Below are 12,123 nucleotides of genomic sequence, written 5' to 3'. Positions count from 1 at the left end.
GTGAAAATAGTGATCCTTCCTGGTTGCTTCGTTCAACTTGCAATAATCCATGCAAATTCTCTATCCAGTGATTATTCTAGTAGGAATGAGCTCTTTTTTTTTATCATTTGTCACAACTGTCATCCCTCCTTTCTTTTGGACACACTACACCGGACTCACGCACTTGCTAGCCGAAATAGGAAAAATAATGTCGGAATCTAACCACTTGATTACCTCTTTCTTGACAACCTCCTTCATCATAGGATTCAGTCTCTATGTTAATGTTGTGCGCTAGGCTTATGATCATCCTACATGAGTATCTTGTGCATGCATAGCGCGGGGCTAATTCCCTGAATATCGGATATCTGTCACCCCAATGCCCTTTTGTGAGACTTCAACACTTCCAGACAAACACTAACCTCTTCGTCGGTCAACTCTGCTGCTAATATCACTGGCAAGGTATTACCCTCGCCTAAGAATGCATATTTAAGATGTGCAGGTAAGGGCTTCAACTCCAACTTCGGAGGCTCTTCCATTGATAACTTTAGAGTTACTCCCATTTTTCTATCTAAAGGCTCAAACTCGCTTCACGAATATAAATGCTCGCCATATCCAGAATCTGCACCTTCTTAAAAGCCGCTGAATCACCAAAAAATATCACCATCCACTAGGTCTCTCTCTAATGGATCATGAGAAGTGATGAGTGGTCTTCGTGCACCATCATTCAGAACAGTAATGGCTGACAGCTCCTCATAGATTGCAGGCATCCTCAGAGCCTTGTATACATTAAAGACTTCAACTTTGTCATGTACTCTCATGGTGAGCTACCCAACAGCTACATCAATAAGTGCTCTCCCTGTGGCCAAGAATGGACGCCCCAAAATAAATGGGACTTCCGGATCTGGCTCGAAGTCCAAAATCACGAAGTCTGCAGGAATTATCAACGACCCTACTTGTACCAATACATTTTCAATAATGCCTTCGGGTCTTGCTAACGAAATGTCTGCCAGCTGAAGAACTATAGTGGTTGGTCTGGGCACTCCCAAACCTAGCTTCCTGAAGATAAATGAAGGCATCAAATTTATACTTGCACCTAGATCACATAGTGCTCGAGCAATAACCTGTTTCCCAATAGAAATCTCGATCGTGAAACTTCCCGGATCCTTCAATTTAGTGGGCAACCTGTTTTGAATACGAGAAGTGCACTCCTCAGTAAGTGCAACAGTGGCATACTCTATGAATCGGCTGTTGTTTGAAACAATATCTTTGATGTACTTAGCATACTTTGGAATACCCTACAGCATATCAACCAACGGGACGTTCACGCGTACCTGCTTAAGCAAATCAAGAAACTTCTTGTAAGTAGCCTCTTCTTTTTGTCTTGCCAAACGTTGAGGGAATGGAGGTGGTGGCTCTGAAACCACGGGTTGTGGTTGCTTTTCCACTGGTGTCTCGACTACCCTCTCTTTTTCAATCATCTCCTCGACAATCTTCTCTTTTTCAGCTTCTACTCGACTGGTTTTCTTTGGAGCCACTTTCTCTAATTCTCTCCCATTTCGAAGAGTCATAGCATTACAAGGCTTGGGATTCACATGCGTATCACTTGGAAGTCCTCCAGGTAGTCTAGTATTTTGTGCACCCGCTATCTGTCCCATCTGCCTCTCTAAATTTCGCACAGCCAAATCGCGATTCTCATTATCTGTTATCAACTTCTGCTGGTTTGTCATCATCTTCTGTATATCACTCATCATCTTTTTCATCATCTCTTCTATACTATTCTTGGGGGCTTGAGGAACAGGTGCTGGCTGATAGTTCTATTTATGATTTCCTTGATTGTCACTCCACCTGAAATTCGAGTGATTCCTCTAATTCGGGTTGTAAGAATTCCCGTATTAATTGTTGTTTCCTTGCCCCTTACCTACATTACCTACAAAGTATATGGATGCGGGATTTGCAGGGCATTCATCACTGGTGTGACCTTATCCACAAACTTCACAAAAGAGGATGGCTTGTTGCACTGCATGCACCTATGGTTGGACTTACGCAGCAGTTAACTTCTTGATTTCAGTGCGCATGGCATCAATCTGTGCTGACAGTGTCGTAAAATTATCCACTTCAAAAACACCAGGTGCCTTCCTAACTGAACTGCTAATTATATCATCCTGCCAGTCTGGAGTGCTCTGAGTAAACCTGTTCAATAATGTGAATAATTCTTCATAGCTCAGATCAAGAGCCTGCCCTCCTGCAGCAGTGTCTAGTGATGACTTATGTTGGGCATCCAGACTCTCAATAAATGTGTGTTCCAGAACTTCATTCGTCTGATAGTGGTGAAGACAATGAGAAGACCTTTGAACCTCTCCCACGCTTGATACAAAATTTCCCCTTTTTTCGGCCTGAATGACATGATCTCTCTTTGGAGTCAAGCTGTCTTTGCTGGTGGAAAGAACCTTATCAAGAATTTTGTCGCCAGATCATCCCATGAAGTGATAGAATTTGCGAGCTCTGCTAATAACCAGTTACTTGCATTCCCCAACAGAGAAAAGGGGAACAGTGTCAGCCGCACACATTCTTTAGTAACCCTTTCAGTAGCAAAAGTATCAACAATCTGCAGAAAAGTATGGACGTGACATTGAGGATCCTCGTGTGACATTCCCGTGAATTTCCCACTAGAGTGAAGTAGCTGAATCATAGGATGCTTTAGCTCAAAATGCCCTTCGATGGTGGGCTTGACATTTCTTAAAGTTACATGCCACACGAGGCGCTGCAACCTCTCGCACTTTCGCTGGTGGATTATTAGCCATGACCACAGGTAATTCGGCTAGAGCCTGCAGATTCTGCAATAAGTTCAAGTCTCTCCTGCGCCGGTTGAAAGTATGTTCAGGCTCAGGATCGAATTCCTCAAGATTGTTTTGACTCGCAGTCCTTCACATTCGATTAAAGTACCTGCAATCAAGTAGCAGCTAAGATCAAGACGTTAATACTTGGATAAATAAAGCAATACAGTTTACTCTGGTAAAAATAATTGATTTTTAAGTCCCCGGCAACGGCCAAAAACTTGTTGCGTCCAAATGCACACGCAAGTGTACATGGTCGTAAAAGTAATATAGTGATTATATAAAATAAAATGTCAAACTCACAGAGACTTAAGTCCAATACTTTTATGAAAATAAACTATTGCTACTAATTATGCAAGTAATGAATTTTGTTTGTTTTGTAACTTAATGCTGAAAACTAAATAACTAACAATGTAAACTAGAATTGTGCAACGAACGTCTTTGAGAGTTGCTTATCAAGATTTTATAAATATTCCAGGGTCGTGGTTGGTTCACCAATCCTATTGAGTCATTCAAGCATCATAGCTTAGTAACTTTGTTCACAATTGCTAATTAACCGAATTATTAATCTCGTAGTATTCTTCCGAACCACTACTCGCCGATTCAAGATAATTCTCCTCCTATATTCCTATGGTCTTGACTTATCAAGAACGCAATAAGAGCACGGTATGTAATTGATTGTGGTAACTAAGTATATTCCTATCCTAGTCACAAATCCTAGCCCAACTATGGGGATAATCAGATCACAATCTCTTTACTCCTTCTCTAAACTAACAACGTCTTTCCCATGCACGTATATCAATTAGTAAATAGAACTCAACAGTTGCATAGACAATCAAGCAATTAAGCACAGAAGTAAAGAAACAATTGCATACGAATGAGCTACTAAGATTAAAATACTTGTCAAACGTCAATATTCATGGCTAAACCACAACCCCATAATTAAGGTGTTTAGTTACATATGATTCGAGAATGGAAGCTAGAATTCATAAATAACATAGGGTTTTAATGTAAAGAAAAATAATAGAAGAGGAATAAAACCTAGAAATAGTTTCACAAGTCTAAAAATTCGTCTAAGCCGCCTATGTAATGTTTAAAACGACTATTTATAAGCTAGGGCAAATATGAGATAAGTTGGCCCAATCTTGATCAAATTAGGATTACTGATGCCTCTTGTGCGCTGGCTATGCGACGTCTGGCCAGCGCATAGTCTTCCTTGTGTTTTGCTCATGCGACGCACGACCAGCGCATGGCCTGTCTGAGATTCAGGGATGGGGTTTTGTGCGCTGGCTGTGCGACGCATGGCCAGCGCATGAGACCCTTCAGTGGTCAGATTCTGCCTTCAAGTGCTAGAACTTTCTTCCCAACGTTCAACCAACGTGCACAGCCTCGGAATCAATCACAAATTGCTCGGAATACCCTTTATTGGTCCTTGTTGTACCTATTCGTACAAGTATACCAACATAAGCTCATATACCACAATTTATATTAAAAACTGCGATTAAAGTGCTAAGAAGTAAAATGCAAATGACGCTAAATCTAGATATTTGTGTCAAATATCAGTTAGCATTGTAAATTCTATTATGTTATCAGTTGAACATGGAATAAGAAATTTCCTCTTCTCTTCTCTCACAAATTTAAGTTTCCACATGAAGTTTACTTCTAAATTCGTCAAAGTTTACACCTTTGATAATTATCATTTTCTAATGCACTTGCCTAACTGGTTGATATGGTCAATTTTAACAAAGATAAGTACTATTGTACTTGGGAAAGTCAAAAGAAAGCGAAGCTAATTAACCATTATCTCATGACGTAACGTAGTGGTCAATCAGATGAAAAATATTTTAAGAGACAAAGTACAAATTTCCAGTATAAATAAATAAAAAATATTAGGTGATTTGTGCAAATTAACCTAAAACAACGGCAAAAAAAAAAACAAGAGAGAAGCTACTCAGCTAGGCTTTACTTAGAAAAGGTTCAAGTGAGAGTTGACTTGGACATATTTAAAGAGAGAAAGGGGATATATATATATATATATATATATATATATATATATAGTTCATTTGTACTTGCAAGAATTAACATTCAAAAAAAGAACGGCAAATAGAGGGAGGTGGAAGCAACAACAAATTAGATGATGAAGAAAATTGTTGGTTGAAGCCATATATAGCCACCACCACTACCAATGGCTTCCACCAACAACAATAACAGAATTTCTTCACGTAACATTGTGAAAATTTTCCTTTGTTTCTTAGCGGTTGCTCTTTTATATCACCTCCTTTATCACTCTTCTTACCCTCTCCAATTTTTTCCTAATTATAAACCTGTTTCCTCATTGGCTTTCGACTCAAACTATGTAAACACAAATCCGTCATCAAATGGCTCCACGGCTGGAAATTTGCCTCATCACTACAATGATAGTACTGCCAATGTTTCTGCACAAGGATCAAAAGTAAGTTTTCTTTTTCTTATTTGGCCAAAAAAAGTAAGTTGTTTGTTCAGTTAAAGTCATAAGCTGTCCTTAAATTTGTTTGTATCGTTTACTTTGATACTAGAACTCAAACTTGTTCGTATTGAACAGTTATACTACTCAGAAAGTGTACCTATTAAACACAGAATGTTGATATGGTTGGATCGGAGTCATGTTCATTAATAGGAACAAGTGTTTTTCTCTCTCCTTTTTTTTCAAAATTTGGAAATTTTTCTTGAATAAAGACTTTAGGAGAGGAAGTTAATTGGTGGATTCAAAAGATAGTGTTTGGATAGTTGAAGTTTCTTTCGTTTTGCTTTTGGAGATTTTTTGAGCTTTTTGCGAGCGAATGAAGAACAACATCTAAACTTCTTCATGATAAAGTCCCACGTCTGTAAAGAAAAAAAAAAGGTCTAAAACTTCTTGGAAATATTAGATAATTTAAGAGCGTGCTAGATTAGATCCCAGTTAATTAGTTCTCGAACGAGCAATCGAAAAGATTCTAGAGCATCTTCGGGATTAGATATTGTTCCCCCAATAATCATAGTACCAAGTACTTCCTGGCAAGCCCTAATATGATCCGATTTATAAGTAAGCATCTCTGGTAAAATATGAGCAACCCCAAACCCTTCTAGAGCCCAAACCTCCATTTCTCCTACCCGATGTCCCCCCCTATTTAGCTCTCCCTCTAATGATTATTCTTAAATTCTTTACTATTTACTCCCTTTGTTTCAATTCATGTGTCTTGACGAGAGTCAAACAAATTTACTACTCCCCCGTTCATTTTTTACTTGTCCGTGTTTGACTTAGCACATCTCTTAAAAAGTAATTAATAAAACGATAAGTTTACTATATCACCCTTTAATTAAATATAATAAATTTAATATTTAGGAAAATGCATTGAAAAATGATTATAATTAATAATAAGGGTAACTTAGGAATTAAGAGGCTTAATAATAAGGGTAACTTAGGAATTAAGAGCCTATTTGGATTGACTATTTTAGGTGTTTTTAGCCAAAATAGCTTTTAAGCACTTTTATAGTGTTTGGATAAAATAAAAAATGTTTTTAAGCACTTTTTTTAAGTCAAAATAACAAAAATAAGCCAAAAGCCATTGGCAAGAATTCTTAACTTATGGCTTTTGGCTTATAAGTCAAAAATCATAAGTCAATCCAAATGGACTCTTGTGATAAATATACTGTCTTGATTTGCTAAGCTGGACAAGTAAAAATGCACATGTATTTTTAGTATAGTGGACAAGCAAAAATGGATGAGAGTAAATTGTATTAAAAAATCACTACCAGATTTGTGTATATTTTCAGGAGAAGAAGAAGCAAAAAAGCAAGTTAAATAAAGTGTTAGAGAAAGCAGCAATGGGAGACAAAACAGTGATAATAACAGCTCTAAATGCAGCATGGACAGAGCCAAACTCCATATTTGATATTTTCTTGAAAAGCTTTAGAGTTGGAAACCAAACAAAACCACTTTTGAAACATGTATTAGTTGCAGCATTGGACCAAACTGCATATACTCGTTGTTTGGAGAAACAACTTCATTGCTATGCACTCACTACAAAAGGTGTTGATTTCTCTGGTGAGGCTCTTTATATGAGTGAGGATTATTTCAAGATTACGTGGAGGAAAATTTATTTTCAGCGTATTGTTCTTGAGATGGGATATAACTTCATTTTCACGGTACTCTTCCTTCACTTTATCATTAACATTAATTTTATTAAAAGTTTTAAACATTAACTTCTAGTATATATTAATCATGTAAGAAAAATTTTACACTATCAGATCACTTAAAAATTAGAAATAATTATTCATAATTAGTGAAACCAGCTAACTGATAAATGAGGGTTTAACTAATTCCATTCATTTACACCATAAAGAATTTTTACACAATATCTGTATTTTTTAGGTTACTCATCTCATCTTCACGAACGGACTTTGAAGTTATCTTCCAAATGATATGATAGTGTATAAGTTTCTTTAGACCGTCGTCAGAGTACACCGTATACAAGTTAAAACTTAAAAAATAAAGCAAGTGATCTATAGATACTATAACATGTTAATTTACATTGTTGGTGTTATAAACTTAGAACCAACCATAAATTAGGATCAATTGGTAGTGTAAGCTTTTGTTATGAACTTGGAAGACAAATGGAGAAACTTCTTCGATATGGCCTCTTCCTTACTCTTCATCATTCATTAATTAACAAAAGAAAAAACAAAAGATTCATTAAAAACAATAACTTAGAATTTGCTAGATCATAGTCTGACTTTAATTTGAATGTAATTTTTCTAAGTGGCCCAGTAATTTTTTTTAATCAATTTCCCAGTAGCTGGGTATTCCATTCAAACCAAAATAGACATCCATTTACAGAGAGGTGGATTAACATCCTTGCCTCCCACTTTGAACTGCTGCACATAATTATCCTACTAAAGGTTTAAAAAAGGAGCCTCTCGCAGCTAACTAATTATTAGGCTTCTACAGGGTGGAGTTACCAGAAGTTATGTTTTCTATGTTTTAGTCTAAAAGAGGGTATTTGAAGTTGATCCATTCTATACGGTCCCCTAGCACTCTGTGGCAACTCTTCCAAAGCAAAAAAATTGTGATCTTGATTGTTGATGCTCCATTTTGCCAAGGCATCCGCTATTTGATTAGCTTCCTGATAACAATGTTGAAATTGACAGTTAATCCGTTGAGCCATTCTTTGTGCTTCGGTGATGATACTCTTCAGGTGCCAAGGTGGATTAAAAATCCCTTTTAACATGTTAATGATTAGTAAGGAATCCCCATCTAAAATTAGATTGTTGATGCCATTTTGAGTACACCATTTTATTCCTTTGGAATCAGCTTTCAGATCATTCATTAATATATTTACTCTTTGGAATTTGTATATATTGCTATTGTCCTATCTATAAAAAGTGTTTTTTTTCCTTTCAGGATGCTGATATATTGTGGTTTCGACAACCATTTGCACATTTTTATCCGGACACCGATCTCCAAATTTCTTGTGATCATTACTCGCACGACTATATGGATTTGAACAATTCACCAAATTCCGGTTTTAATTATGTCAAATCAAATCAACGTACCATCAAATTTTATAAATTTTGGTACAATGCAAGAAAGGCTCATCCAGGAAAACACGATCAGGACGTGCTTAACATGATTAAATTCAACCCATTCATCAAAGATATTGGATTGAAAATAAGGTTTTTGGACACAGCTCTATTTGGGGGATTTTGTGAGCCTAGTAAAGATCTCAATCTTGTTTGCACAATGCATGCAAATTGTTGTATAGGAGTATGGCCTAAAGTGCATGACCTAACTATGGCGCTTGATGATTGGGAAAAGTATATGGCTTTACCAGGTGATGAAAGGATGTTAATGCCACAAACTTGGACTCCCAAGAATCTGTAGTCCAATAGTTTTTAATTAAAAGAACAATATTTTTTCTTCTATTCATGGTCCGTGGAGGTGTAAAATCCTCCATGTTACCTTTTCCCTAGGTTTTTTAAATTTTATTTCCTTTTGTGTATCTTAATCTTTTTTGTTATCAAAAATATATTTTCCTGTTAACTAATATCAAATCATGGTTTAAATACACTATCAAATCATCTTTACGCTTTATGTTCAAAACTAGTAGTACAAATTTTACTTTTTAGGAAATCTATGTTCTGAATTTTGAATAATTGATGTGTGATACTCCAAATCCTCGTTAATAGGAATCCAATGATCTCGACATTGATAAAAAAAAAAAAAATCCACCTAAATTGAAGGAAACTAGAGACGACGTATTTTATACCTTGCTAAAAAAGTGATTCTTGTTTACGTATCACACATTGTCTTATCAAAAAGATCTGCTTTGGGATAGCTAACAAATAGTGTCTACCGTTGTACTAATTTTAAAATCGACGAGCAGCTCCATAATACTGGCATCTTATTCTTCGATTATAATAATAGAGAATATGACCAAACAAAAAGATTATAATACTAGAACAATTAAACCTTAAATTGAGGTTTTGTATATTACATTGTTTGTACATGTTGAGTATTATAATTCCTCGAAACAAAAGTCTGAATTAAAAGCTGTTTACGTGAAAAGATTGAAGGTTTTTTTAAGCACTAAACTTTGCTACAAATCTACAACAATAATTCAATCATATATATTCATCACTTTCATACTGTTGACGTAAGGATAGTAGACCATTGCTAGTGTGCTTTTCTGGCTCTTGCTTTGGCTTCTTGACTACTGATAATTTAACTATACCACTTGATGATATTTATCTCTATTGTTACATCTGTCACTAATGCGGGCTTTTGCCAATAAATCTGTGGGGTTTTCCTCAAAAAACTTTCTCCTCTTAAGAGAGTTGTTTTCTGAAATATTAAAAACTAAATCATCATCATCATCATTATCTTCCTCCTCAAGTTCTTCGTCGCGAATTCTTTTGACAATCGGATTTCTTGATCCCTGGAAAAATATTGATTTTACGAGTGATTCATCAGCTAATTCCTCCAATTTTTTAATATCTAATAGGCGTTGCATATTAGCTTCGAGCATTGCATCTACGCTCACAGTTGCTTGTCTTGCTTTCAGCAATTTTAATTCATCTAAATTTACATCAATATCAATTTCTCTCTTCGAATCCAACGTTTTATTCTCTAATGACTTCATTGAATCACCGATCTCTTCAGTGTACCTTTTTTGTTTCTTCTCCTCATCTTCGGTGCGCCAAGGCTCAAAATTCCTAGTTGCACCTGACTCAACGGTGTAATCAGAATTTTTTGGATCTGTTTTGTAAGTGATTTCCGAAGAACACTGTGCATTTGAAGTAAAACCTGAATATTTTTATCCCTAAATCTGTTTCGACGATAACATCTTCTTTACGGGAATTGAACTTGCTGCCCTTATAGATGTAATTGCCGCAAGTAGCACAACGAAAACGAATACTCATAGGAAGCATCATGCGGACAGTCATCAGCTGTTTTCGCCTTGGGATTCTTTTGGGATCAAAATCTGGTGGAAAATACTTGTTCAGAACTTTTCTTTCTCGCATGGCGTATAAATAAGAGAAGCAAAGTTCCTTTTTAGACTAGGATTCGGATTGCCTTCATGTATTACCCTTTTAAAGAAGGATTAGAGTCGCTTTCCATTTTGAAAAACGTGTTTTTTCTTCTTTTTCAAAATTTAAAGAAGGTGTTTTATACAGTACATGTTCGTGTATATTTAGGAAAATTTAAGGACTGTTTGACCATTTCTATGTCTAATAAAACCAAGAGTACTTAGAAATAATATATTAGAAGTGTTTATGACAGAAAATTACTTATTAGTGATTCCAACGTAACCTAAAATGTTTTACGAATATTAAATGCATATGAATATGGCCAATCCTTGGGGTGGGAGGCGGAGCTAAACTATGGCCAATCATTAGGCCATCTCCAACCTTGCACCATTTTTTTGCACCAAATGCTATTTTGGTGCAAAAAATGATGTTTTAAAGCTCCAACCTTACACTATTTTTTGCACCATTTTGGTGCATGAATAACGTTGCACCAAATTTGGTGCAACACTATTCATTGCACCATTACTATTCATTAATAATTTATTATTATTTTATTATTATATAACACTTTTAATTTAACATATTATAAATTTTAATGTTTACATTTAAATTCCTAATATACCTATTCATCTACACCATTACTATTCATTAATATTTTATTATTATATAACACTTTTAATTTAACATATTATAAATTTTAATTTATAATTTTAGATTCCTAATATACCTAATTATTTTTTATGTAATATCTTGTAATATTAACTTTACATCTTAATTTTGGAGTGTAAGTTTTATAAATTAATTTTCGTATATATTATTTTATATAAAATTTTAAGTTAATTTTATTATAAGTTATAATTTTATTAAAAAATATAACCATCACAAAAATGAAAAGTGCAAATATAAAATATAATATGTTATTAATAAATAACACAATGTTCAATAACATAATAATTTCGAATATATAACACAATTGTAACACAAAAAAAAATAAGAACAAAGACGCTCATTTTGCACTTCGTAATGCATTAGTAGAGCATTTATGGGAGCAACGTACTAATCATGGAAGTTGAATATTTATGTAGAAATTAAAATAAATTCTACCTTAATGTAATAGTATTTATTTAATTATATTTTATCAATGATTTCACTTTTATTTGAATTATCCATTAATATGTATAACGTATAATATTTACTTACAATTTATATTATTTAAAATTTTATGGTATAAAATAATTTTATATTAAATGATTATATAACAAAGGATTATGAATTACATGGGATGGATATGTAAAAAAAAAAAGGATTTTTTTATGAAATTAAAAATAAAATTTAAGTAAAAGAAAATAATATAATATAAAAGAGAGAGAAGAATATAAACGGAATATTCTTTTTTGATGCAAAAAATGGTGCAATAGGTTGGAGTTAATTTGCATCATTTTGGTGTTTGCACCATTTTGGTGCAAAAAATAATGCAATGGGTTGGGGATGCCCTCAGTAGGCATATAATAACCATGAACCAATAATTGAAACCAACCATTCTTCGAAGGCCAAACACATCGACGACCCAAGTTGGCTCGTGATTTTATTTTGATCAAAGCTAAAACGAATTGCCACTGCCTAATTATAATATGCTAACAGACTCTTATGGTGTGTTCCGTATGGAGGAAAATTTTCAATTTTCTCATATTCGTTTCGTCAAAAAAGTTAGAAAATATTTTCTTTTGGAAAATATTTTCCTCAAAATTGGGGAAAATGACTTCCC

At 34.6% G+C, this 12,123-nt stretch overlaps 2 protein-coding genes and 1 pseudogene across 2 annotated transcripts; 1 reads left to right on the top strand and 2 right to left on the bottom strand.

Annotated features, from left to right (window-relative positions):
- Positions 1-803: 803 nt before the first annotated feature.
- LOC132637282 (uncharacterized) lies at positions 804-1,742 on the bottom strand. Its single transcript, XM_060354397.1, has 2 exons — positions 1,311-1,742; positions 804-1,274 (listed from the first exon to the last, which is right to left on the bottom strand). The coding sequence occupies exons 1-2, from the start codon at positions 1,740-1,742 to the stop codon at positions 804-806; spliced, it is 903 nt and encodes a 300-aa protein (XP_060210380.1).
- A 3,256-nt stretch (positions 1,743-4,998) lies between these two features.
- Positions 4,999-8,712, top strand: LOC132637281 (uncharacterized protein At4g15970-like). Its single transcript, XM_060354396.1, has 3 exons — positions 4,999-5,265; positions 6,570-6,977; positions 8,233-8,712. The coding sequence occupies exons 1-3, from the start codon at positions 4,999-5,001 to the stop codon at positions 8,710-8,712; spliced, it is 1,155 nt and encodes a 384-aa protein (XP_060210379.1).
- A 505-nt stretch (positions 8,713-9,217) lies between these two features.
- Positions 9,218-10,352, bottom strand: LOC132638283 (uncharacterized; annotated as a pseudogene).
- Between the last annotated feature and the right edge of the window lie 1,771 nt (positions 10,353-12,123).

The sequence above is a fragment of the Lycium barbarum genome, chromosome 4 (assembly GCF_019175385.1).
Source record: "Lycium barbarum isolate Lr01 chromosome 4, ASM1917538v2, whole genome shotgun sequence".
NCBI classification, from domain to species: domain Eukaryota; kingdom Viridiplantae; phylum Streptophyta; class Magnoliopsida; order Solanales; family Solanaceae; genus Lycium; species Lycium barbarum.
This window is presented reverse-complemented; position numbering and strand designations above follow the sequence as displayed.

Coding starts and splice junctions, on each gene's coding strand:
- LOC132637281 (XM_060354396.1), top strand. CDS start 4,999: ATGGCTTCCACCAACAACAATAACAGAATTTCTTCACGTAACATTGTG. Junction 5,266..6,569: donor TTTCTGCACAAGGATCAAAA/GTAAGTTTTCTT, acceptor GAGTAAATTGTA/TTAAAAAATCACTACCAGAT. Junction 6,978..8,232: donor GATATAACTTCATTTTCACG/GTACTCTTCCTT, acceptor TTTTCCTTTCAG/GATGCTGATATATTGTGGTT.
- LOC132637282 (XM_060354397.1), bottom strand. CDS start 1,742: ATGATGAAAAAGATGATGAGTGATATACAGAAGATGATGACAAACCAG. Junction 1,275..1,310: donor TTCTTGATTTGCTTAAGCAG/GTACGCGTGAAC, acceptor GATATGCTGTAG/GGTATTCCAAAGTATGCTAA.